This window comes from Zonotrichia albicollis, chromosome 11 (genome assembly GCF_047830755.1).
Source record: "Zonotrichia albicollis isolate bZonAlb1 chromosome 11, bZonAlb1.hap1, whole genome shotgun sequence".
Lineage (NCBI taxonomy): Eukaryota > Metazoa > Chordata > Aves > Passeriformes > Passerellidae > Zonotrichia > Zonotrichia albicollis.
The window spans coordinates 5,864,972-5,892,197 of NC_133829.1; the positions used below are offsets into that span (position 1 = coordinate 5,864,972).

General features: G+C 53.0%; 1 protein-coding gene across 1 annotated transcript; it reads left to right on the forward strand.

Annotated features, from left to right (window-relative positions):
* Positions 1-1,380: 1,380 nt before the first annotated feature.
* On the forward strand, positions 1,381-26,404 carry RGMA (repulsive guidance molecule BMP co-receptor a). The gene is made up of 4 exons (XM_005483457.4): positions 1,381-1,545; positions 8,448-8,563; positions 20,519-21,030; positions 23,255-26,404. The coding sequence occupies exons 1-4, from the start codon at positions 1,532-1,534 to the stop codon at positions 23,948-23,950; spliced, it is 1,338 nt and encodes a 445-aa protein (XP_005483514.2). The 5' UTR covers positions 1,381-1,531; the 3' UTR covers positions 23,951-26,404.
* Positions 26,405-27,226: the final 822 nt, after the last annotated feature.

A 27,226-nucleotide genomic window follows, 5' to 3' on the forward strand; every position in this document is an offset into this window, starting at 1 on the left:
TGCCTGGTTTCCTGTCTGTGCAGCATCCCAAGCCTGACAGAAGCTGCTCTGTCTCTTCTGTGGTGTCCAGACACCAGAGTATCCAGAGCTGAGGACTGATTTGCAAATAATTATTACGGAAGGAAGCCGTTCCTTCTATAACTGATAACTTATCTGGTATACATCAGGCTTTCCCCAGTCTTCTCTCTGTTCCTGCTTTAATAACCCATCCCCAAACACATTGTTCCTTTGTCAGGACTATACACTCACTGTGCCCACATTTAAGAGAAAGCCCTCTTTGATGGCAAGGTTTCTGTAGCAGGGCTGTTTAGATTTGTTGTGATTAAATCACATCCATTTTCTAATTTGTACTTTACACACACTCAAATCCCTCCTTAAGCCTGAGCTGTACAGGCACATTTTGTCTTCGCTGCTGACTTAATCAAGGAGTGGAGAGCTGCTGTGCGCTCTCTGCACTCGCTGTCTCTTGCACAGAGAGGAGAAAGGGGAGAAAGAAACACTTTGCAAAGAGCTGCTATTATCCACGCGCTATGGTGACGGCATATTTAGTGTTTGTGGCTCTGGGGCTGCAGTAATTAATTGTGTGTCTGACACTTGGGTTGGCACAGCCCAGCACCCAGAGCTTTCCCATCGCCCTGGTACCCGTGCCTGCCAAAACCAGCCCCCACAGGCCTCTCCCCAGGAGTGCTGGGGGGACTGGAGGGCGAGCTGCCACACTGCCCAGCTCTCGGCAATGTTGGGTGTGGGGCAGCTGGGCTGGGCAGCTACACTGAGGGGCTCTGAGAGCAGCCTGGGGTCTCCATCCCTTCCCCATCGCACAGTCCTGCTGAGGGTCCTCCTCCCGCCGCCAGTGCCAGTCTTTGTCAGGATTCCCCATCAATGTAAAGATGCTCTCAGGGGCTGGACAGGGGGATGCCCCCCAAACCCCACTTCCCTCCCCTTCATCCCCTCCTGCTGCAGGTGGAGCATCCACGCCACTCCGGGAAAACCCTGAAATCCTCCTCCACGTCCCCCAGCCCTGTCTGCCTGCACACGGAGAGGGGGTGCTGGGGGTCGGGGGTGTTCCAGCAGAGACCCCCAGTCCCCCCCTTTCGCAGGGCTGCGCCTCCCTCCGCCGCTCGCTCCCTCCCTCCGCCGCTCCTTGCGAACGACGCTGCCCAGCGTGCGCGGAGGGAAGGAGGGAGGAGGGAGAAGGGAAGGAGGGAGGAGGGAGGGGACCTCCCTATCTGGCTCTATCTCCTCGGCTGCCTCTCACATGCTCCGGGAGGGCGATGCGGCTCCCCGCGTCCCGCTGAGCGAGGCCGCCTGCACCCCGCCGGGGCTGCCCGCAGGGCGGGGGGCTGCCCGCGCCCCTGGGCCTCCACCGCCCCGCCACCCCCGCTGACACCCGTGGGGGCTTTTACTCTTTTGTTTCATTTGGGTTTTATTTTATTTCGTTTTTATTTTTGTTTTATCTACCCCTCTTGGAAAAAAGAATATAAAACAAAAGCCGCCGCTGCCTGCACCGACCCTCGCGGGGCTGGAGAGGCTGATGCGGCCGCCAAGGTAAGCGGGGAGGGGGCTGGGGACCCCCCGGCCGCATGTCCCCCGGTTCCCTGCATGGCCCTTCCTCCTCCGGACCTGTTGAGGCTCCCAGTCCCCTCCTGGCTCCCCCTTTCCCGGCCGTTTTTATAAAGAACCTGGATTATTCCCGCTTCCCCCTGCCCGGCTCGGCGCTAGCTGGCATGCATGAGGTTATTCATTTATCCTCCCTTCTGATGGTTGCCACTAAAGCTGCTCCCTGCTGCGCTAAGTCAGTCGAGTAATTCCTTGCAGACCACTGATGAGAACTGTAAACATCCTTCCCAATATTTCCCCCCTTTCCCTCGGATTGCTCATCCCGGGGCTGATCGCGGTTATCGGGACCGGAGCGGGGACACAAAGCTCTCCCTGGTTCCGAAGTGCCTGGGGGGTTTAGGAGCCCCGAGGGGAGGAGGGCGGGGGGTGACAGCTGGACAGATGTGGGACACGGCTGGGACGGGCACATCTGTTCAGGGAGAGGATGGGCAGCAGGAGTGCGGCAGGGCAGCGGGAGCGACTCCGTTCCTGATGTCCTGAGACCGTAAATAGCCCAAAAATCTCCTCCAGGGGACGGGGGGGACAGAATAAAGCCCCCAGACAGGACAGGTCAAACGCACCCGGCAGAGCAGCCCCTGTCCGAGCTTCCACTCTGGGACATGCACGTTGCCCTTCCTAAAAACTCCATATATTTATGGAAACCGGGCTGCGTTTGCAAGACAGGTGCTTTTTTGTTGTGGTGGTGGTTGTGAGGCAGGAGATGAAAGTTTGGTGTTGTTTTGATGTGATTCTTGATTGCTGCCTGTTGGAGTAATTGCATCGCAATTGCTCAGAGGTAGAATCAATTTCCCCAAATTGAGATTTTAATGGGAGCTCGCAAGCTGCTGTTATGTCATGTGGTTTAAGGCGGCGTTGGATTGCATTTATTTTATAAACTGGATACTTTTGCAGGCGGCGCAGGGATAACAGCACCACCCAGTGGGGCCGCAGCCCCGGCCCAGCCCAATCCCAGTACAGCCCAGTACCAGCCCAGTTTATCCCAGTCCCAGCTCAGCTCCAACCCTGTCTTAGTCCCAGCTCAAACCCCAGCCTTAATCCCAGCCCAACCCTAACCCAGCCCAGCCCCGAGCCAGGCACGCCCGGGAGGACTCCTGGTGCCAACTCCACGATGCTCCCTCTTCACAAAAACTCCCATTTCCCTGGCCAAAATACCCTCAGAAGTGCTAGATTAAAGTTGTTTGGGTTTGGGGGTTTTCCCCCCATAGGAAGGAATGTCTCTTTCTCAGATATTCAGGACAAAGTTTTAAATCAGCTGAGGTCACTGTCACTCAGTGCCTCACAACTGAGAATGCAGGAAAGGCATCCTGTGTTGGGTTGTATTTCTGGCCACTGCTGCTGCAAATTGACAGAAGGAGACCTGGCAAGGCTGATTGGGTTTCACAGAGCTTTTTCCAGAGGATCCTTCAAACAGCCCTTGCTCAAAGGGCTGCAGATGTAGGCTTGCAAACACTCGATGCCATCTCCCACCTTTAAATAGGATGGAGGAGATGTCCTTAGCTGACCTGTCAGTCAGAGGAGGGGAATTGGTGAGCTATGTTTGCACTTTCTCGACATGTCAGGAGCTTTTAAAAGCAGCAGAGAAAAACTGTCCCATCACATAGTCTGGCTTCTGTCTCTGCTCATAAGCACCCTGTTCTCTGCAATTCTCCTGGTGTCCCTGCCCATGGCAGGGGAGTCAGAACTAGATGTTCTTTAAGGGCCCTTCCAACTCCAACCATTCTGTGATTCTGATCATTTTTTGGCAGTTCAGACTTAGCCATCTTTTCTGCTGAGCTGACTTTTGGCCATTTGAACTTGCTCTAGGGAACCTCCCAGCCCTTCTTCTGTTTTTGCTTAGAAGGGAGCCCAGATGTGAAGAAGATACACTACAGAGATACTGCTTGATATCTACCCCAAAGAGGAGACTGGGCCAGGCAAACCAGCTCCCTGCAGAGAATGAAATATACAGCTGGTGAATTCCAGCCAGCCCTCCAAACCCTGCCGAGCCAAGGGATGGTTACATGTTCCCATGTGTACGAATTAGGCCTTGCCCCCCCAGGGCTTTGCAGGCTAGGGAAAGGGAGAGACACAAATGAGTGTTAACAAGTCCAAAAAATAGAAGTCAACGTTATGAACTCTATTTGCCTTTAAATATCCCTGCTTGTTTTGTTTTCTGTCATGGGTAAGACTGGAAGTTTTCCACCAGCCCATCTTCCCTTCCCCTTATACAGCCTGGCTGTTTCTCAGCATTTAGAGGTGATTTTTATGGCTGTGGGCTTGGAGCAGGCAATTTGAGGAGAGAAGGTTACCCACTGTGACTTCAGTGGGGGTTGCTGATAATCAGTTAATCTGCAGATGCAAGGATGCAGGTCAACAAAGAGTTCTTACATTTCATTTACTGGTGGCACAAAGATGTAATTTTTTTTCCACCTTTCACAACTGGCCTCTTTTTACACAGCCAGGTTGGTGAGGCTGATGGAAACGAGGATTTAGATAAACCAACAAACTTCTCTCTGCACTTTGCTATGCAAGAGTGGGTCACCCTTCGAAGCCCAGCTCTGTGCCATCCCCTCTGCCTGCCCCATCCTGCTGATGCCAAAGTTCAGTGCAGGGCACTAAGGAGATCTCAGGAAGACATTTTCCTGCTCTACCTGCAAGGAAATACTGATAGGGAAGAAGTTTAGATGCGTATTTGGCAGCTTGGAATGACGAGTAAAAGGAAGGTCTTTAAATTTCACTGCAGATATCAGAGGTGGCTTTACTGCATAAGATGTTGGGGTATGTTTGGTTCTTCTTATTCAGGTTTTTTCTTTAGTAAGGGAATTGTTCAGTGCACAAATGTTTGCTTTTATTTTCACAAACATTTTGGGATCAGTTGTCAAACCTCTCCAGGCAACAACTAGGGGGTTTCCGTTCCAAACTTCCTTTCTTCCTCCTTTAAGGAGCAGCTTGCTTTTTGCTGCTCGCCCCAAACACACACATATCCCTGCAGAGCGTTTCAGGATTAGCTTCCTGCAGGAGTGATTATGGCTTATCCCAGACAAGCCACGAGTTGAACACCGTGTCCTGAGGCAGAGCAGGAGTGTGGAGATAGTGGTGTGAAAAGTGGCCGCACAGAAAGTTCACGGGAAAGTCAGGAGCAGACCAGGAGCCCCGACATCCACTCCTCTAACTACCAGTTGCAGCCCTCAGAAATACCCATGTTTACTATTTTAGCCATATAATTACAGGTAGTGAATGATTCCATTAGGAAGGCTGTGAGGGCAGCCCTCATCTGCAAACCTCTGGCTTCAAATCAGCCACATTCACTCAGCCCCACTGAAGCCCCCAGCCACGCAGGGCAGAGAAAAGGAAAGTTCAGCCCAGCTGAGTGTCCCACGGGATCTGAGACTCCTCCAGCATCCTGCAAATGCCTCGGAGAAGGCTGTGATTTGCACATCAGCCCTCCACAGTGACAGCAAACACGGCAACAAGGTGCAGATGACCACGGAGGTGCCTGTGCCCCGGAGCTGAGCCGCTGCCGTGGTTGCATGTCAGCGGTGGGTGGTTTCCCACATTCTGTTTGCAAGGAGCATCAGGCTCAGCCCTGCCTGAACAGGGAGTCCTGCATGGGCTTTGAGAAGGAAAGAAGTTGGGGGAAAGGCAGTAGTTCCACATTTCCAAGCCTAGCTATCCCCATAAAGCAGGGCACAAATTTGAATTTCACACAGCATCTGATTCAGAAGAGATTTAAAGTCCAGAGATTTGATTCAGCTAAACAAAAGGTGAAGTTTATTTCAAAACCGTGTAAGGGGGAGCAGGATTTCAGAAACACACCTTATTTGGGGCCTTTTCCTCCCTGAAGTTACGGTTTGGACACATCTGTTGTTTTCTCCAGCGAAATCCGCTGCTTTGATCAGTGCCAAGAACAGCAATCCCATTTGCAATGCATGATGCAACGGAGCAAAATCAAGGAGAAATTTTTACAAACTGGAGCCAGGGGCATCCGACCGTTGCTTTATGGCAGCACAGTTTTCCCTACACCAAAGGCAGAATTTCCATCAAGGGTCTTATTTTAACTGTAATGCCTCAGACTGGATTCCAGGCTATCACTGCAATGTGTCAGCCTGCCCCAAAACGGCAATACCAAAGTGGTGCTTTAGGTCAAACCATCAAAGCAGCCTCGCAGCAGCTATTTAACAGCTGGGTTTTAAAAGTTCGTAATTCAGATGGGTTTTTTTTAGTTAAACAGATCGTGTTAGATGTCATCAGGCAGGATAACAGCAGAAATTATGATTTTTATTTTGAAATAAAAGCAGAAGTCGCATTGCAAGAGGAGAGGGTGGGAGCAAGAGGAAGGGGTTTGAGGTCTGGAACGCCATCCCCTGGATCTCCTCCCCCTTCCCTGGGCTCTCCCCAGCTCACAGACCCTCTCTCTCCTCCCCCTAGGCCCCTTCCAGCTCCAGCTGCCTACACATCCCATCAGCAGGCATTTCTTCTTGGGTGGTAGGAGCAGCTGGCAGGGTTTGGACATACTTGCCCCTGTTTGACATCCCCCACAAAGAGGTGCTTCGAGTCGGCGTTCCTCCCACACTGCCTCTGCTACAGGTCTGGATCCGGCCTGCCAGCTTTCATCTCCTGCCCAGCTCTGCCCACTCTGGCAGCTCCTCTGCACACAGAGCTCCCTCTGACTTTAGTGGACACCATCTGAGCACAGCTCTAGGACCAGCAGGACCAAGGCAGATATTCCGTTAGGCAGGCAGGGCCACAGGATTTTTGGATCCCATCTGGGTCCCAGATGGAAAAGCTGCAGTGTTTTAATTCCTGTTGCAGCTTGGATAAAGCCCCAGAGAAGTTCCTCCTTCTTTGGAGGCATAGGGGCTCACTCCCCTCATGGAGAAATAGATAGGTGTTAAAATAGATCTTTGCTTCTTGGATATCTATTCCCATCTCCTTCTCCTTCTCTAATGGGATATTTGTTGTACTGAATCACAGATTGAATCCATGACAGGAAGGAGATCACAAACTACTATTAGAGATTTTTAAGCCACACCCACTCAAAAAAGCATCCTTAAGGATGTTTATGAGCTAGAAGAGGAGGTTTCCAAGAATAATTAGAAGAAATGTCAAGGAGTATCCCAGCCTATACCAACCTGCAGGAGGAAAGAAGCATGGTCTTACAGAGTTGGGAGAAGGGTGGTGTAAAAGAACCAGCATCCTTTTATTTTTTGCATAAGAACCCCAAAAGAAAGGAGATGAAACATCCGGATGGCAAGGGGACACGCCATCAAAGGGGAGCTAATGATCCAAAACAGGGAAGTCATTAAAGCCTACACCCGTGGGCACCCTCATTCAGAAGTGGTCTTAGTTCACTGTGGCTAAAACATCCCTCAAGGGGAATTGTTAAGAGATCCAAGCTAAGTGGATGCCTTCCTCCCAGCCTAGCCCTCTCATGGGTGGCACAGACCCCTGGGATGGTGAGGATGCAGATCCAGTCTGCTCACCTCCACACAATGTGGCATTGCAGGAGGGAGAAAAGAGCAGGATCTTGAAACCCAGCAGGCAAACGCCTGTGTGCTCCAAGCTGCTGTTCCATCTGATGGTCTGTGAGCAGGCAGGGCAATCCCAGGGTTGGTGCCTGCCTGGGACTGCCCAGAGGGTCTCTAAGGGAGGCTTAAAAGTGAGACCCTGGGACAATCCTACCAACATAATTAGTGAGACTTCACCCCAGTGAACATCCAGGTCTGTAAGTGCACAGGAGGCAGTGGTGGTGGTCCTGAGTGAGTTTAGGTATTGTTATTCATCTCCATCGGTCCTTGGTGGGCTGGCAGCTGGATTTGGGCACCTGACAGCCATGCCCCTATGCAAGGAGTGCCAGTCTAATGATAAGGATCTATGAGAGTTGCTGTTTCTGAGTCACCTGGGGTTACTTCACCCTGCCAGTGCAGGTGCGGGTGAATGACCTGGAACTGTTGTGAAACTCTCACCTACCATGGTGCCAGGGCTGGGAAGATATGGAGGAGCTCCATGTGCTGGGGGAACACCATCCCCCAGCAGGCTGGAGACCTCAGTGATGCTGTCACAACCCCTACCCTGCACCAGCTGCCTAAAGCCTCCCTGCCTCAGTTTCCCTCCTGTGCTGTACCACAGCCCCTTTACCCCAAACTGCTTAATTTTTGGGCGCAAGATCCCAGGGCCAGGCTACCCTGTTCTTTGGATCAAAGGGCTCTTGGAAGGCCCATGGGAGAGGGGCAGGGAAGGCACAGTGTGTGTTGAGAACCGATGGGGTGGGAGAAAGTCCCTCTCCCAAAGTGCCGCGAGAGCTGCGATGCTGGCACACATCAAGAGCCCTTCCTTTACCCATCCTGCGTGAGACCACCGCCACCCCCTTCCCTGGGGGCACACACAGCAGATCTTGATGGCCCCATCCCCATCTCCAGCCCCCTCTCCGGGTCCCTCCCCGGCTCTTTCTGGCCGCTCCTCCCAGCCGGGCTCCCATGGCCGCGGCCGCTCCCGCCCCTTCCCGCAGCATGGCCGGGGAGGCGGGCGCGCTCGGAGGAGGAGGCGCAGCGCAGGATGCAGGCATTGGGAGGCAGCGGGATGATTGATGGCTGGGGCTTGGTTGGAATGGGAGGGAACGGAGAGGAGGAGGAGAAGAAGGAGAAAAAGTCTGTGTAATCTTTCGGTGCAGAGCCCGGAGCTGGGGCCGCCCGTGCCTGCCGCGCTCCGCGGAGCCATGCGGGGCTTTTGATTTAATTTTTTTCCCCCAAGTTCTTTCGATTGATTTATTTTTCCCTTTTTTTCTCCCCTTTCCTCTCTCCCCTTGTCCTTTTTTTTTTTTTTTTTTTTTCCTTTTTAAACTCTTCTTCCAGGGAGAGGATAGTGGTTAAAGCTCGAGCTGGATGGATGGGTATGGGGAGAGGGGCAGGATCCACAGCCCTGGGACTTTTCCAAATCCTCCCTGTCTTTCTCTGCATCTTCCCTTCAGGTAAGGAACAGCCTCTTTATTTTGCAGACTTTTTCCTTGTGTTTCTGGCAGCCCTTGGATCGCCGCCCCCGTTCCCCTGTCCCTGGGCCTCTTTCCCTCTCCCTCTCCTCGCAGCAGTTTGCCACATGTTTAAAATAAGCAAGTGGGGCTCGGTTTTGGTGCGTGCACCCCCAATTCCCCGCTCCCCAAGCAGTCGCGGTGGGTGTTTCTCCTTGACCTCATCTTCTTTGTCTCCCCGCTCCTCATCCCACAAGGAAGGAGATGGTGGAAATCAAAGCGGCGAAGGCAGCCGGGAGGAGGGAGGTGTTCCTGACAGCGCCAGGTTACCTCGTTCTGCCCTTCCCGGCTGCCGCGAAGGGAAGGGGGGACACCGGTGGGGTGACCCACGTATGAACACCTCCATTGGAAATTTCTACCGTGGGAGCGGTGTGTGCTCCACGCTGCGAGCCGCCGCGGCGGGCAGAGCCGGGGAGCGGTGTCGGAGGGGCTTGGGGGGTGTTTGCGGTGTGGTTTGGGGTCGGTGGGGGCCCGGGGGTCGCACCCCACAGAGCGCGGCGGGAGCGCGGCCGCGGGGCGCACCTGGGCGGGCGGGGGATGCGCGGGCGCTCCGGGCGGCCGCCCCTTCTCGCTCAGCGCCGCACGGCTCCGGGGGCTCGGCAGCCTCGTTTGCTCGGAAAACTTGTCCCTGGCTGGGCCGGGAGCTGTTGTGCTGTCCGAGGGCGGGATGGCAACCAAATGGTCCCGCGAGCATCGGCACCCCCGGGCCGGCCGCTCGCACCCGCCGCGGGGCTCGGCCCCCCCCGCCGCCCCCGGCCCCGATGTTTGTATTGTGTCAGAAAAGGGGAGAATTTCAGAATTACAGCTGAAAACGCCATCTGTTTCCAATGAATCCCCCATAGTTTTTCACAATGTTTTTGGCAGATCTCTGCCTGCAAATTCCTTCAAGCCCTGAGTGCTTGTTTTTGTTGGGGGAGGGGAAACCCAGTCCACAGAGGCGGATTTGTTCCTTCCAAAACTCTCCAGTTTCTTTACCTCTTTTTTTTTTTTTTTTTTCACTTGCAAGGGGGGGAAAAAATTGAGAGAAAGCAGGAGGGCGAAGGAAAAACTCTAAGGCTTGAATCTCCCTATCTCCCTTTTTGTTTTTGTAAAATTTTCATTTGTAAAAAAAAAAAATCTAATTTATTAATTTTAAAATCTCCTCTGCCTTTCTTTTGCATAACCGTAGGTGAAGTAGTCTTGCACACACATGTAGGAAATAAATAAATAACTGCTTTACGCCCTTCCTCCCATCTTTGCCCTCTTCGCCCTCTTCCAGGAAGACCTTTTCAACGCTGCCCTTAGCACCGAGGTGTCTCTCTGGGCCCCACTCTTCCCACGAACCTTCCCAGCAGGCTGGAAACTGAACCCCCTGTTTTTGGTTGTTTTTTTTTTTTCTGGAAACTCTGTAGCTGCTCCCTTATGTGTTGCTTAACGCCCTTTTTGGAGCGGTTGAGTTGCAGAGCGTCGAGGCTGTGAGATTTACGGTGCAAGAAAGAACTTGATAGGAGATCTGGCTGGCTGCTTTGTTTGATTCTCCCTTCAGCAGTCAAATAAGGTGCAAAGAACTGGCAGAACGAGGCGATCCAGAGCCCGCGGGAGCGGGGCGCAGGCGGAGACGGGGCTCCCCGTGCCGTGGGCTGCGAGCAGGCTGGGGGCTTTTTAAAAACCTTTGTGGGTGGGAAGGTAGGGAAAAAGGGGGATTTATTCCCTGCCATGTCCTTTTTGCCCCTTCTTCCCTGTGCTTCTTGGGAATTTGTGGGTTCCCAGCGCCAAGGAGGCTGGGGGCTTTTTAGAAACATTTGTGGGTGGGAAGGTAGGGAAAAAGGGGGGTTTATTCCCTGCCATGTCCTTGTTGCCCCTTTTTCCCTATGCGTCCTGGGAATTTGTGGGTTCCCAGCCGGTTCGCAGCACCAAGGAGTCTGGGGGCTTTTTAAAAAGCTTTATGGGTGGGAAGGTAGGGAAAAGGAAGGGTTTATTCCCTGCCATATCCTTTTTCCCTATAGTTCCTGGGAATTTGTGGGTTCCCAGCAGCACCAAGGAGGCCTCGCAGCCCTCCTGGGAGCCCCAGGTGAGCAGGGCCGCTGGAGGCTGCCCAAGCGGGCGCTCGGCGTGTCAGATCAGTGCCTCGCCGAGTCCTGCCCTATTTATTTATTTGCTTAACCCCCCCTACGCTCGCAGCCCGGGCTGGATTCCCACTTGTGCTGCTCGCACACTGGTGGCTTCGCCCTGCTGCCTCCTGGGCAGCCCCAGCATCCTGTGCCCTTGGGCTGGGTGCTCTGGCCCTAGGTCAGGGTGACCATGAGGCAGCTGGGGAAGGAGGTCCAGAGCACGCCACTGGCTCATTGTTTCCTTGGCAGAAATTCTCCTTGGAGCTTGAGCCAAGTCCCAGTGTTGGATGCTCATGGGTGCTCTCCCAGCTGAGACCCTGAGCTCCTGGGTGAACCAAACCTGTGCCTCCCAGTACAGGCTGTGCTTCGTTTTCTTGCACATCCTTTTGTACTTCCAGAATCTGGCCCCCAGTGTTTTTGCCCCAGGTGTGGCAAGCTCAGGTTTGCTTTGACTTTCCCTGTTTGTTTCCAGCTTGGCTGTTTTGGCTGTAATGCACTTCTGCCTCCGTAAAAATTTGGAGTTTTCTGCTCTTGGTCCATCCAGACAGCGCAGTGGTTTCCAGATAAGGATCCAACCTTGTTGAAGGGCTGTCAGTAAATGGCTTTTGTCTCAGCAGCAGGAAGGTGATGGCATTATTAAGCCAAAATTGAAATGGTTTAGAGGCTGAAATAACCCCCACAGTGCTGTGAACATGGAGCCCATCCTGGGCAAGGTGGAGGCAGAGGAGGAACGCGCCTGTGCGGGATGCTGTCAGGGCAGAGAAGAAGGGAGGGATTCAAACGTAAACCTGGAAATATTTTGGCTTCCCTCTTTTGTTGCAAGCTTGGAGCTGGTCTTGTACTTGGAACAGGGAGATCTCTGCCATTGCCAGCAAGGCACGTTGTGGGGCTGGAAGGAGGCGCCTTGTTTTTGTTGTAGATGGGGTGGATATGTTGCTTTTTTCCACAGAAAATCATGGAATTCCTGGCCCTTGGTTACTGGGGACAAGGCAATGTTAGGAGTGACTGGGTTTATCATGGGAACAGTGGAGGTTTCTTTCTCTGTGGCATGGACAGCTGTGCTGAGTCGGATGTGCACATGAAAGTGCTCACAGGGCTGGGCAACCATAAAAACTTCCTGGCCTGGGGGCTCTTCTTGGGCTGTGCCCTGACCTGCTGTCCCTGGAGAGCCAGGCTGCGGCCCCAGTGACAATGAGCTTTGTGGTCTCTCTTCTGGCTCCCTGATGGGCACAGCCCATAAAGCATCCGTAGGCTCTGGCGGGGCAGTGTGTGGCCCAAGCAAGCCCCTCCTCAGCCTGTCAGTCCTTCAGGGGATCCCACAGCCAAGCCCTACTGCTCCCAAGGGATAAGTGTTGGTGAGACAGTGAAAGAGGTCAAAGATGAGGGCTTTTGATCCATCTGGATGAGTTTGATTTGGTCTGATTTGCTTTTCCTGTTGGAGCAGACACCAGACTTGGAGTAAGGGGGAGTGAAGGAAGCTGGGACCAAAAGAGCCTCAGGGTCCCAGGTGGTTGGAAGAAGGCTGGGATGAGCTCAGGGCTGCTGGAATCCAGGAGTGATGTGTGCTGGGGTGATGGAGAAGGGGTTTGGGGGAAAATGGGGGTTGCATGGAGATGCTGCTGTGGTGGGCAGATGACCTGACCTGTGTCTGGCTGTCCTTGCAAATCCCATCCTGATGCCGCAGATCAGGAGTGAGCTGTGCAGGCAAGGTCCTGCCTGACCGTGCACAGCATCCAGAGTGCACTTGTTAGAGGAGAGCTCCTAAATGCCTTTAAAAAGCTCTGTAGCCTGCACTTGGCAGCTACTGGGATGAAAAGAAGAGGATATTTATTCCCTTGTCTGTGAGCTCTCAAAATAACAGTGCGTTCGATTGTAGCCTCAAGATTGCTTTGCACTCAAGTGCAGCCCGGCTGAGTAAATCACTGCTCCACCAGCTGAAATTCCTGCAGCAAGGGGGAGAATTGAATTATAGCCAACTGCAAAACCAGATGCCATCCCCTTGATGAAGTCATCGGGCTCTCACTGCAGAGAACAAGCTGGCTCCGACACACACACAGCCCTGGTAGGCGCAGACTGAGCCGCTCTGTCTGACTCTGCCGTGGTGTGTGGGGTGGCCAGGGTCTCATGTCCCCACAGCTGCAGGGACAGCAGGTCCTTCAGAAGGGTGTTGAGTCCCACTTTGTACTACATGAGCATCCAGAAGTGTTTGGCCATTCAGTTCCTAGCAAGCAGAGCTGTCCCTGACGTACAGGTTTTATGGGTCAGGCAGAGAGCAAGCTTCACTTGAGGCCAAAGAATTTTCTCCTCCCTTGGTTTCCTCTCCTTCCTGGACAGCTGTTGACTTTGGTCCCCAAAGCCTTAGTAATGATCTATGGCATTTTGGGTTTTGGACAAGCTACCTTTTTCTCCTGCTGTGTGACACACTCCAGCTGGCCCTTTCTGAGATGACAAGGGCATGTGGCAGGACATGACTCCAAACTTTGCCAGCCCACAGTGATGAGAAAGAATCACTGTGCTGGGGTACAAGTGGAACTGGGGGAGAGGGTTCCAGTTAGAAAGTTACTTTTTCTTCTTAAATTTAAAACCTGAGTCCAGGAGAGGCAGCATTTAAAAAGCAAATAAACCTCTGAAAGTCTGTGGCTGTGAAAGATGAACAGACTCTGTGGCTTCCATGGGGTATGAGCGATAGGGAGCGAATCCGGTGCTGGGTGGGAGCCCAGCCTGCAGGAACGGATCCCCAGGGTCCCCTGCATCCCCAGGTGGGGCTCCAGCATCAGTCAGGTGTCTTGATGGGCTTGTGGGGCTGCTGCCTTCCAGCCGGGCAGCTGGCACCCCACGCCCTGCGCAAGCCAACGCCTCCGATTGAGATGCCGCAATTTTTTGGCAGACATCTAATTGTATAAATTTGCCTCATCCAGATTTATGTGCTCCGGGCTTTTCTCCATCTCCTCGTTTTGTATCTCATTTACCTCTGCGTTTGAAGGGTTGAAATTTCACAAGAGCACAGTGGGGATGATTATTCCTAGAGGGAATCCACACCTGTGAGCAGAAAGCTTTTCCCTGCCAGCCCCACCGCGGCCCGGGCGAGGGGGAGGAGGGCGAGGGACCCGCTGCCACACCTGGGGGGCCCCCAGGCACTGGTGGGTGGCAGCGCTGCCTTCAAAGGCTCCCTGGGAAAACAGCTTTGGCGTGGGGAGAGAGATGTCTGCTGGAAACCTGAAACACTCGGCGGTGGGGGTGGCTGGCAGAGGTGGCCTTATCCAGGGACCGCTGCTCCAGAGGGATGGGGACATGAATGGCTGAGGAGGAAGGTGAGGGTGATGCTTCATGCAGGGCATGAGAGTGCAAATTCACCTCTCTTCCCACGGTGCTCATCTTGGGTGAAAGCTTTAACATCCTTTAGTGTCCTCATCTCTAAACTGGACCGTTTGCCTGAGGAAATTTACCAGCTCTTGGGAACTGTTGGTGAAAGTGTCCGGGTGCGCTCCCAATGGGGAAAGTCAGGTGTGCAGCTCCAGAAAGGCTTCCTAACCTGCAGCACCCAGTGCTGCTGAGCACCAGCTTTGTTAGTGCCCTTCTGAAGATGAAGAGTCAGAGATAACTGCTTATCCTTCCCTCCCTGCTCATGCTCCATCCACCAGCTCGTGGAAGAGTAAAACCTGCATCTCCTGAACCCACCTAATGGCCCCGCTTACTCTGAGCAGGCAAAAGCTCAGCAGCTGTGGCAAAGGCAAGGCCCAAATCCCAGGAGGAAGATTCAAGAACAAAGTCTGTGATTCTGTTGCTGTGCTGGTTCCCCCTCTCAGCCCATCGTGCCTACTGAACTCCCCAAGGTTTGCTGGTAGTTCTCAGAGCTGCACGGCCCTGGCTGGCAGCTCCATGGGTGTCTGCTCACCCTTCTCCCTGCACATGGATGCTGAGGTGAGCCTGGAGGAGCATTGCTGGCTGGGGGCTGGGAGAGCTGCCCTGGCTGGCGCAGAGCATGCCGGGTCAGCCGAAAGCCGAGTCTGGAGCCAAAAGAGCTGACTAAGTGACAGCAGCGATCAAGGGCTCCTTCGGCGGCGTGCAGCAGTTTGTGCTGGAGCTGCTGAAGACACTGACTCTGCTGGTTTCCTGCCTGTACTTGCCCCGTGTCTCTGTGATGCCTGCAGAGGAGAGATGGGGGGCCGTGAACTCGGTGCTGAGGACAGAAAGGAGGTGGCCATGGCAGGTCCTCCAGAATATTTAGTGATTGACACGGGCTGAAACGAGAAAAATCCTTCTGTGTCCCTCTTCTGACTTCAAGGAGCTGGTTTCTCCTTCACCCAGCATTCTCTCGAGCAAGACAGGGACTGGGTTTAAGGAAGCTGCATGGTTTGAGGTGTGCTCTGGGGTACGTCTAAAATCACTTTATTGTACACAAAGTAGGGCCTTTGCCTGGATTTAGTGCATTTGCTGCTTTTGCCAGTGGAAATGAGCACATAACCTCGGCCCCAGCGATTAAGGTGGCCCCTCCGCCCCAACCTCCCAACGCACAGCCTTGCAAAATAGGAGCCCCAGCTCTTTAAGAGATTCAGGTTTATTTTTCTCCTTCAGTCCCCTCCTCCTGGTCCTCCCCCCACTTCAGTGCAACTGAAACCTGATCTAATCCCTTTGCACATGGGTAATTTATTGGTCTATTGGGCTTTTCTTGATGGCAAATTGCATTGTCTTTCTTCCTGGGTTGAGGCTTTGGAGCAGTTTGCTGCATTCCTGCAGCTCTTTTCTCAGGGCTGATCTTTCACACCCCCTCTGAGCACAGTCAAATCAGTTTTATTGGGCCTCTTTGTTATGCAAACAAGGCAATAATAACCAGGCTATTATTCTGCAAGATTGTGCTTGATTAACAGTTCAAAGGAGGTCGCTGGAAGAGCCCGGCGCTGCCTTCCCGCACAAATCCTTTCACCGAGGCTGGGTCAGGTGGCCCTTGGGTCTCGCTCGCCCCTCGGTGCCCCGTGGGGTGCGGCAGAGCTGTCCCCGCCCGTGACATCCCATCCATCAGGGCTGCCCCAATCGCTCTTTTCTCTCCCTGGTGTGACAAGGCGCCGGCTGATCCGTGTCATAAAATAGAATCGCACAATGATTTGGGTTGGAAGGGGCCTTTAGAGGTCACCCGGTCCAACCCCGCTTCCATGGGCAGGGATCTCTTCAATGTCTCCGGGGGTGGGACACCCACCACCTCTCTGGGCAACCTCGGCCAGTGTCTCAGCACCCTAATTATAAAAAAATTCCTTCTTTGTATCTAATCTCACAACCCTCATGGGCATCAAATGTGGGTCCAGCATGGCCACCATGAGGAATGGCTCATGGGGACAACCCTTGGGACAGGAGCAGTACAAGGGGCTGTATACAAAGCACAATGTTCATTCCCTCAGTTTTTGCTGGGGACTCCTGATACCTTGCTGGAAGCAGTCCCTTGTGCCGTGTTTTTAAGGAGCACTGTGATTTATATTTTTTTTAACACTTTTGGGGTCGTTTTCATGCTGGTGGTGACTGCTGTCTGCCTGTGAGCAGAGCAGCCCACATCTCCTTGAAGCTGGCAGATGTTGCTGGTATTTAGCACCTTGGAGAATCGTGCCTTTCCTATTGAGGTGTCAGCATAAATATGTTTATTTAGATTACTTAAATAAATATGTGTTTAGGAGCCTAAGTCAGGGTGCTCAGATCTGAGGCCAAAGGTAATTACGTTTTACTGTGTTCTCCAAAAAGGCCCTTTACTGCCTGTGTGAGGCTTGCACATCTACACTTCAATCCATGTATTTGGAAAAACGCGGGATGATGTATTTGCATCACATGTGGGTGATGAAATACTTTCCAGCCCGTTAGGAACCAAGAGGATATTAAAAAACATTGCTTAGCAGTGAACACTTTAAAATTAACAGGTCTGGTGAATGTGCATTCAGGAGTCTTAAAAGAATTGGCTTTTGCTTACAGAAATTAATTTCCAGTAATTCTCTTTGTTACAGGAATTACAGGAGAACAGATGAAATGTTGGTTTTGTGCTAGTTTTCTGTAAGAGCCTGATTTGGGTAAATGAAACCCAGGTTACTTGACACCCACTGAAAGGAGAATAGGGGGGCACTGATGATTAAATGCTGTTAGATGTGTGCATATGTTGGAACACTTAATTTGACATCAGGTAATGCAATGTACTGATGATGAGGGCATCTGATACCCCAGAGCCCTGAGTGTGTGTTTGGTGGTCCATGGCATGTTTTTGAATGGAGGACCAGGGCTTTCGAAACCAGGAGCTCAGGAAAAGGTCACAATTCATTCATTGCCTGCTCAATGGGATGTCCTGGTTAAAGGGCTGACCTCGGCAGAGTTGTGAGCGTGTTTTTATCCTCGTGTCCTGTCGGGGTGGCAGGTTGTGCAGGAAACAAGGCTGCTGGAGGGAGATCTGATGGTGGGGCTGGGCAAACACCTTCCAGCGAGAACTTAAAAGTGCAAACCGTTTAGCTTATCTGGAGGATTGACAAGGGACTTGATTGCAGTGTGTAAATATCTTTGTGGGAAACACACTCGTCACTAACGGACCTTTTACTGCTTTGGAGAAAATCGCTGGTTCTTTTTATGTCCTTACAATGAAGTCAGATAAAATCCACTTAGAACCAAGACCCGTGTTTTGTGAAGGTGATAAACTCCTGAAACAGCCTGCCCGGGAACGGGGTGGCTTTTCAGTGGGCACAGACCTTACGGGAAATGTCCCTGAACAGATGGGGGAAGTGGGAGGGGGCTGTCCTAGTCCAGGTGGTTTTCTGATTTTTTTTCTGGCTTTAGCTTTCTGAAACCGTTGGTTTAGAGACAACAAAGGAAATTTTGTTCTCTGGTTTGAGTGGCACCTTTCAAGGCCTTGAAAGAAGATCATGGGGAGGGTTGGGAGGTGGCTTGGAGGGGTTGAAGTCACCTGTGTGAGATGAAGGCTGCTCTGCCATGGACAAGAAATCACCCAGACCTGGGGATGTCTCACAGACCCCAGGAGAGCCTTGCTAGGTTCCTGCTTGAGAGGGATTTGTTTCCATGCTAAGTCATCTGTGGTTGAAAAACAGAACCATTGTGAGTCGATGGAAAATAGATTATGCGAAATTGAATAAACATCGTTTCTTGGCCAGTATACAAATGAGCCTGCACCACTGTGCCAAAGCTGCTGCCAGAGGGGACGAGGCAAGGCTGCTTGGGAGGGGTGAGGGTCGTGTTCGCTTTCCTTCACAGCCTTTGTCAGCTCTGCTACCTCTCCAGCAGCGTGAGGGGCTTGCCATGAGGGTGGCTGGGAAAGTGTCCATGGAAAGGCCAGGCACACACAGGCCCCGCTCACACAGCGCCGGGGCACCTGGATTGGGAGATCTGGCCTTATATGGGGCCCTGAGCGAAACAGCCAGAAGGGGCTCGGTGCCAAAAGTGCAGCGATAACATCGCAGGGCAGAACGCTCCCCCTTCAGGCGCAGGGAGGAAGGAGATGGGCTTCCCTGCCCTCCCTTCGCTTGGGGCTTTTTAATTCAGGACCTTATAAAGTCATGTGTGACCCCGGGCAGGGCAGCAGTGGGGGATGCTCAGCTGGATGTGGGGGGCTGTTCAGCAGGGTTCTCTCTGTCCGGTCTGCATCTCCTCGTCCAAGCAAGTGAAGCAAGCCCTTAAAGAGCAAGAGGCTGTGGGTTTGTTCCTACTAAAAAAATCCTCTCTACACAGCAGCTGAAGAGCTGGAGCAGGCTAAGTGCTCTGCAAGCTGCTCCCGGGATGATGGGATGCTTTGTGTAGTGCATCCTGGTGCCTTGCTGAGCTGTGGGGTGTGTGTGGCTCCTGTGTGTCCAGGGATGTGTCCTCCAGCTTCTCCTGGGGCTGTGCGGGCAGGTCAGCCTGCAGTGACAGCACCTTCTGCCACATGGAACCCCAAGGCATCCTCAAGCTGCACATTAACATAACAACTAGGAGAGCAATGACTTTAATTGCCTGATGCCACAAGGGTTTGGGATAACCAGCAGTGGTGGCACTGGTCACACTCCTGCCGTGCTGCGCCTTCTATTATGATAGTCATGGAAAACCACACTCCTGGGATGAACAAGAGAGGGATGTGAAATAATAAATATTTTTAAATTTGACCCCTACATGCAGAGATATGAGCCCATGTCCCAGGTCAGAACCTTGTTGTTGAGTCACCTCTGGTCAATGATGAGTTAAAGGCTTTCCACAGAGCTTCTTGCAGGTTCAAGTGGGATGCTGCCAAGACAAAACAGCTCCCGGGTTCTCGGTGCTGTTGCTAGCATCTGAGTTTATTAAACATGAATTTTAAAACTGTGAGGAACCTGTCACCATTTCCTATTTGCATTTCAGTCTTCTTCAAAACAGAGAGGAGACTGGCTTATTTCTCACAGCCAAACTGCTCAGTGTTTTATAGTCTTAAGTCTCCCTTTCTGATTTTCCAGCACCAACTCTGTTTAGGTTTCCAGCTCTGTGATGTTTAAAACTCAAACATACTGTTTTCTCTGAAACAATACTGGGTTTTGTAACTTTCTTTCTAAACAAATCTGAGATACTTTTGGCACGGATGCCCTGCCAAGCTCCTTCTAAACAAGCCCCAAGACAGGAATATATGGGTACGCCTGCAAAAGGCACCATGAAAGCATCTGGAAATGGTGGGGCTTGTCTTTTCCTCCTGCTGCCTTTTCTGCCTGAACCCATCCTGTTCCCAAGCGCTCTGAGGGAGTCGATTAAAGAGGAGAGGAAGGAAAATGCTGTGAATTTTAAGTAGTGTGGGCCTGGGTTCACCCAGCAAGACTCCAAATTGGCAGGGCCAGAGCAGTGTCTGCGACATTCAGCGATGGCCATGTGCTTTTCGCACAGCTGCTTTCAAGTCTGCTCCGGGGAAGCCACACTGCCCCAGGGAGCAGACGTTGTGTGTGGGGGGGAAGAAGCAGGATCTGAATTTTTTTGCCTTCCTCTGCCTTGCCAGGAAGCACCAGGGCTGCGGCTGAGCCCGGCAAAGGCCCTGCAGCCTCTGGCTTTGCTCCTCCTGGGCAGCGCACGGCGGGTGGGAAGGGAAGGCAAGGCAAGGCGGGGGCTCGCTGGCATCCCTGCACCTGCTGTGCCGGTTTTTCTCCTCCAGCTCTTGTTCTCTCTCAGCGAGCCGTGGTGGGGAACAGGCTCCCAGGGCTGGGCAGAGCCACACAGATGTCAAAAAGAGGTTTTTTGGCTCCCATTTCTTTCTGGAGGCTCAGGCAAAAGCGCTGCAGCGTCACTGCTGTGGTGCTGGTGATGGTGGATGGCCTCTGGCCATGCTGCAGGGTGGATCGTGACTCTGGTCCTGCTCTAACCTGGGCACAGTGCTTGTGATGCTGCTCTGTTTTCCCAAGCTCATAAAGGAGGAAAAGGGAGAGAACTTTGTGCTGGTAGAGATCAGTCTGGACACAGTGCCCAGTAACTCAACCAACACAGAGCTTAGAATGTCAAACCCTAAAAGGGCATTAAAAACCCCATTGCATTAACGATCCTCCCTCATCACTGCTTATGAATATATCCCATTCTTCCACACCATGGTTTCCCCCCATGATCATTCATCTAAAGGCTGCATGTTCTTTCCCTTTTTGGCTTCAATCGGGGCAGATCCTGTTGGTTTCTTCGGCTTTGATGCATGAGACTTGGGTCATGTGAGAGGGTCACGTCTGGTGAGCGAGGCCCCGTCACGCGGCCGGGCCGGTGTCATGAGTTTGGGCAGCGGGAGGGGGACGCGGCCTCAGGACGAGCTAGAGTTGGGCAAACCAGCACTGACCCCCTTGTTTCTGTTGCCCTCCCACAGTGACATCTCCATGCAAGATCCTCAAGTGCAACTCTGAGTTCTGGGCGGCCACGTCGGGCTCGCACCACCTGGGCGCGGAGGAGGCGCCCGAGTTCTGCACGGCGCTGCGGGCCTACGCGCACTGCACGCGCCGCACCGCCCGCACCTGCAGGGGAGACCTGGCCTACCACTCGGCCGTGCATGGCATAGACGATCTCATGGTGCAGCACAACTGCTCCAAGGATGGCCCCACGTCCCAGCCCCGCCTCCGGACATTGCCCCCCGGGGACAGCCAGGAGCGCTCCGACAGCCCCGAGATCTGCCACTACGAGAAGAGCTTCCACAAGCACTCGGCCGCCCCCAACTACACCCACTGCGGCCTCTTTGGGGACCCCCACCTCAGGACTTTCACGGACACTTTCCAGACCTGCAAGGTGCAGGGGGCTTGGCCGCTCATAGACAATAACTACCTGAATGTGCAGGTCACCAACACGCCTGTGCTGCCCGGCTCCTCAGCCACCGCCACCAGCAAGGTGAGCCTTGTCCCCCTGAGCAGAGGTGGGCGAGGGCAGAGAGGCTTCAGAGCAGCTTTTCTTTCCTCTGTGTCTTCCCCCATTTCCACATCTGCTTGGGGAGGGTAAGACAGAGCATGAGCTCCTCTGAATTTGAATGTCTGGCCCTCAATATCAGATGTCCATCCTTCTTTTGTCTCCAGCCTTCACTGAAATGTGGTTCTTGTTGAGCACATCCAGCCCCATCACAGCAAGCAGGCTGAGGTGCAGGTGCTGGACCTCAGGGGGCCTTCATGGCCAAGCCAGGTATTGCAAATTAAGAGGACTCCCACCATGGGATTGCTGTGAACTGCCACATCAGGAATGGTGCTGACACCTCTTGGGGGACCCCCAAGGCCCATGCAAACCCCAGGATTGCTCTTCAGGGAGGCTCCAGCTTGCAGAAAAAGCCTGGAGGGAGCTGAGCTCCTCACACTGCCTTCCCCTCTAGCCAGGCTTGTAATTGTCTCTGTGGTTTGCAGCCAAGTCAAGACATATTGTGGGGAACAGTCTGTACTGGAGGTGCTTTGACAGACTAAATAAACATCCTGAAGGTACAAGGCAAACACGGAGAGCCCAAGGGAAAATGTGCTGCTGTGATACAGCAGGACTTGTGTGTCACAGGCTCAGCTTCAGGAGGGACCTGGAGCTGAGGAGCTGGTGTGCTGCCCCTTGTGCAGAACTCTAAAGCTAACAGGGCACTTTTTGTGCTAAAGAAAGAGGGCGGCTCAGCAGGAGGCATGCTCTTGCTTTTGGAAAATGTCCTGTCCCACCATGTCTGGGAGTTCTGCTTCTCCCTCTGTGTGTGGAGAGGAGAGAAGCACGTGTAGGACAGGGGCTGCTTCTCTGCTCTCATGTCACCCCTTTATGCTGAGCTGGAACTGGCAGTGAGGTTCTGACCTGTCCCAGATAAACCCCCTAAAAGATACTTATCTGATGTCCTTACCTGCTAAAACACATCAAAACCTGCTGAAGGTTGCAAGGAAGTCTGCCTTGAGGAAAGTGGTCCTTAAGGATCCCAGGACCTGCTGGGATCGCAGGATCACCATCTTAATTGAGCTTTTCTCTTCTTATCTGCCTCAGAGGCTTGTGGTGAGGAGGGATTAGTCATGAGATCTGCAGCGTGAGCTGTGGGAAGCACTGCTGTGGGCACTGTGCTGCTGGAAACCATGGGAGCACTCAGTCCTTGGGGCTCTGTGTGTTCTCTGCTCTCTTCTCCAGCCCCACCCCACTCTGGCCAGGTCTCAGTCTCCCCATTCACAGGGCCTACATGGCAGGAGATCCCCTTTGCCTCTTCTCCCTCATGGGCAGAAAGGTGCAAGAGCAAATCTGCAAGAGCTGAGAGAGGAAACGTAGTTTGTACTGTTTGTACATGCAAATTCTACTCATTTTCCTCCCCAAGTCTTCCCTCCAAAAGCCAGGCCAGCAAGGGAAGAGCAAGCACTGAGGTCCTTCTCTGGAAGGGGCCTGTGTTTGAGCCCAGCCAGGGGTGAGGAGGCATGTTGGGCTGTGTTTGTGTCATAGAATCACAGAATCATTAAGGCTGGGAAAAACCTCTGAAGATTGAGTCCAGCCATTAACCCAGCAGTACCAAGGCCACCCTGAAGTCACCCCTAGAAGGGCTACCCCACTGGAGCAGGCTGAACACATGTGCCTGTGGGGCTGAGATGGAGCAGGACATGTTTGAGGGCCCATGGGAGAAATCCTGTTGGTCTGCACTTGGTTAGGGAAACAAATTGGTCCAGCCCTTGGGATGTAAATGTCATGGGAGTCAGAAGAGAAGCTCCACCGCCTCCAAGGGAGTCAGGGCTCATCCCTGCTGCCATCTGCCAGCCCTGGAGGCGAGGCAGTGCTGCGTGCACGGGCATGCTGCCACAGGCCTGTGAGCAGGGATACTCCACCCAGCTCCAGCTGCAAGGAAGTTCCTCTGCTGGGCCTGGAGATAACAGGCAGATCCAGGTGGTGCATTCAGTCAGGCCTCTGGGTCTTGGATCTCTACATAGCGTTCTCACCCTTTGGCTGGAGCACGATCACCATGTGTGGGGGGCTGAAAGTCAGGGCCACTTCTTAGGATGAAGGACTGTGAGAATGAAAGTCATGCTCCTGTCTGGAGTGAGCATCCAGCCCTTCCACCTCCCACCCCACTGCTGGCAGCTCTCAGGTGGTCATCACTGGCTGTAACCATGCTCATTTTCTTCCCCCACAGCTCACCATCATCTTCAAGAGCTTCCAGGAGTGTGTGGAGCAGAAGGTGTATCAGGCAGAGATGGACGAGCTCCCCGCCGCCTTTGTCGATGGCTCCAAGAATGGAGGGGACAAGCACGGGGCCAACAGCCTGAAGATCACGGAGAAGGTGTCGGGCCAGCACATCGAGATCCAGGCCAAGTACATCGGCACCACCATCGTGGTGAGGCAGGTGGGCCGCTACCTCACCTTCGCTGTGCGCATGCCGGAGGAGGTGGTCAACGCCGTGGAGGACAGGGACAGCCAGGGCCTCTACCTGTGCCTCCGTGGCTGCCCAGCCAACCAGCAGATTGACTTCCAGGCCGTGCGCTCGGCCCAGGCCACAGAGGGCCGGGCCCGCAAGAAGGGGCCCAGCCTGCCCGCCCCGCCTGAGGCCTTCACCTACGAGACGGCCACGGCCAAGTGCAGGGAGAAGCTGCCCGTGGAGGACCTCTACTTCCAGTCCTGTGTCTTTGACCTCCTCACCACGGGGGATGTCAATTTCATGCTGGCTGCTTACTATGCCTTTGAGGACGTGAAGATGCTTCACTCCAACAAGGACAAGCTGCACCTCTATGAAAGGACACGGGTGCTGAGCCCGGGCAACACGGCGCCCACGGGAACGCATCCTGCCCTCTGGGTAGCACTGCTGTGTTTGTGTTGGCTGTGCTTGTTATAGAGGTTTGCTCCTTCACACCTTGGAGAGAAGGGAAAGGGGAGCAGGAGGCAGCCAGAGATGAGATGCAGGTGTTGGAAAACGAGAGGTTGGACATCAGAGCCACGTGGGTTGTCCTCAACTCAGTCTCTCTCTTGGTGCAAGTCCTCCATCTTCCCAGCTCTTGCCTGGGAGCAATGTGCTGCCAATGGGACCAGACAGGAGTTTTTGCTGGACTGTACCTTGTCTGGACCTTGCTCACTTCCCCCTCCTCCTGCTGCCATTCGAGGGGGTGCTGGGGAGCCCTTGTAGCACTCCCCTGGTCCCAGCCATGCACATGGTGACTGTGACACTGGCGTGTGTGAACATGGCTTTGTCTGCAGAGAGCAGAGCCCACGAAGAGCAGTGAGACAGGACCAGCACAGCAGGGCAGGATGCCTGGCTCACCAGGGCTGGGCTCTGCTTTTCCTGCTCTGCCCACAGCCCTGCTGTTGCAGAAGGTGCTGCAAGGGGCCAAAATGGTGGGCAGTGATCACACGCTTGCTTGGCTGCTGGTGCCAGGCACCTTCTGGGTGGAAGGAGGACACGTTCCTCAAGCCTTGACCTGCATTTTTTGTGGTTCAAAGGCCTCCCCTGTTTTAGCCAGTTCACCTGGCTGATTTCACTCAGTAGTTTGATTCCTGTCTCCCTTGTCTCTGCCTGGACCCACCATGGACTCTTGATGGCAACGGGAGAAACCTGGCCAGTATTCAAGGGGTTTCTGCAACTTCTGCCCAGCATTGGATGAGTTCCTCACACCGTTCACTCCCTGGTCCCCTGACACTGGCAGCAGGGTGGCTGCTCAGTGGGAGACCCAACTGCACCTCCCTCCAGCCCCTCCCCGCCTGTGGCATGGCCTGGGATGGAGCAGGAGCATGGTGCTCTTTATTTTTGCTGCTAGGTCTCTGCTCTGCTCCCCATCCTGGGGCCGCGACTTGCAACCCCATTGCAGACCAGTTGCACCTTAAGCCCTTGAGGGCTTGAATCAGAAATGGGGCGATGTCAGAATTCAGCCAGGAGATGGGATGCAGCAGAGGACCCCCCCAGCTGCCTCCTGATGTCTGTTCCCTGCCTCAAAACCATCCATAATCTCCTTCCCCCACCACATAGTGCTGCCCATCTTCTCCACTCCGTGTTCCTCTGTGGTTCACCCCATGGCTCACTGAACAAACATCAGGACCACCTTTGGTCTGCGCCTTCAAGACCTCCTGGTGGGTTTTCCCCACCATTCCTCAGGGGGAAGTTCCCAGAAACAAGCCCCAAAACACATGTCACACTTGGGGCACCTCCTGCTCTCAAAAGGGAGGTCTCTGGGCGTGATGAGACAAGCTAGCACCAAAAGAGGTGGGAACAGGCTTGGTTTGGCAGTCTGAACTGGTGCCAAGAGGCAGCCTGGTGTAAATACTGAACATGACTATTCATTGTGTCCTTACAGCTCTAGAGCTCCATTTGTAAAGCAGCAGAGAAATGCAAACTTGTGTCAATTGATGTAATTTATATTGTCTCTTTAATATATAGAGCCCTGGCATTGATCTCGTGTGACTGTACAGATGAAAAGATGTAATTGGTTTTTAAATGTTTAAGGAAAGAAAAGAAACAAAAAGATGTGTTTACTACTTTGCTCCTTGCTTTGTTTGCTGATGCCCCAGATACTCTGTTTAGGGAGATTTTGAAATAAGGATATCACAGTTTGGAGGTGCTGAGGGGAGCCAGCCACTGGACCATGGCACTGGACAGTTTCATTTCCCAATGCACTAATGCTCAGCCAGGCTGATTTGGACTTTCCTTTGTTCTAGAGAAAACAAATTTTTATCTTCTCTAGAAGTTTAAAACACACTTTTAAAAAGCTAAAATCTGTCTCTGGGCAAAGAGGTTTACCCCATAGCTAAATGCAGCTGTGCACAGCCTCCCTCTGAGCACACCGTGCTGCTTGAAAGCTGCCTGAGCTGGCCCAGCCACAGCGTGCTAACAGGTCAATAATCCCCTTAAGAGCTCCCCTTCCTATAAAACAATCACCCCACAGCATGGCACGCTGTGGTTTGGGGACAGTTTCCATCCAAGGAAAGTCTGGTTATGGCTTGGCTCATTCCCTCTGTCCAGATGGGTGCTCCAGTGGTGGCTGGTGGTGTGAGGTGGTTGTTGGGGTATCCCTGTTTTAGAAGCAAACAGTGAAGCACTTTATTTTGGTTGTGTTTGACCCAGTTCTGGTTAAAGGTGAAGTGTGGCCAAGAAGGACCCGATACTTGGAAACAAATAAAACAAAAAAAATACATAGGCAAAGGAGGGACATGCTGAAAATGGCCCCCCAGCTCCTCCCTGTGCTGAGACCCACGGGAGTGTCACTGCCTGTAAATATTGTAAATTATTTATTGAGAGAAACACAAGTAAAGTTTGAGGTTTTTTTTGACAATAAACGAGTGGGTCTCGCTTTGTTCCCCATGTGTGTTGCCTGGTGCTGTTCTCCACTCAGGATGAAGTGTTGCCCCATTTCTGCACTCACTCCCAAGCAGCTTTCTTCCACCTGAAGGACCCTCTGACAGCTCATTTCTGTCCTGAATCCTACTGAGAATTTCACTCTGGAGTTCAATTTATCTATAGCCAAATGATAAAATTAAAAAGGGGATGGGGGTGAAAAAAAAAATTTGTATATGGGGGTAATAGACCATTACAGCCCTGCTTCTCTGGGAAGGGAAATGTGCAGCAATGGGGTCCCAGTGGGTATCACCACGCCTCCCCTGGTCACCACAGCAGATTGGGGTGTACATCCCAGTAATGGCAATTCCTCCCTTTGTTGGGCAGCTCTCCTGTCCCTGCTGGGTTTGTTGCTGCCCTCTAATGAGGAAAAACAAAATTGCATTTTTTTTTCTCCTGTTAAATTTTCCGGTTTTGAAATCTGAAGGGACTCATTGTCCCAGCAGCTGGGGACAGGGAGCTGCTGAGGGCAGGTGGGGCACCCACACCAGCTCAAAACACACATTATTTGGGTGAATCCGTGCAGTGATGCCCAGCACCAGAGATGTGATGGACATCTGGCCTTCCCCTCATTCAAAGCCCAGAGAACTGAGCAGTGTTTGGAAACATCCAAATCCACTTCCTCTGCCACTCCTTGCATGGGAGAAATGGCTAAATCTGAAAATTCATCTGCAAAGTGTCCAGAGTGCAGGGGCCAGGGGTCTCCCTCACTGACTATTCTGCTAGGAGGTCACCAATTGTGCCCTGCTGTCCAGCCTGGGGCAGTGAGCAGGCAGCCCCTGCATGTTC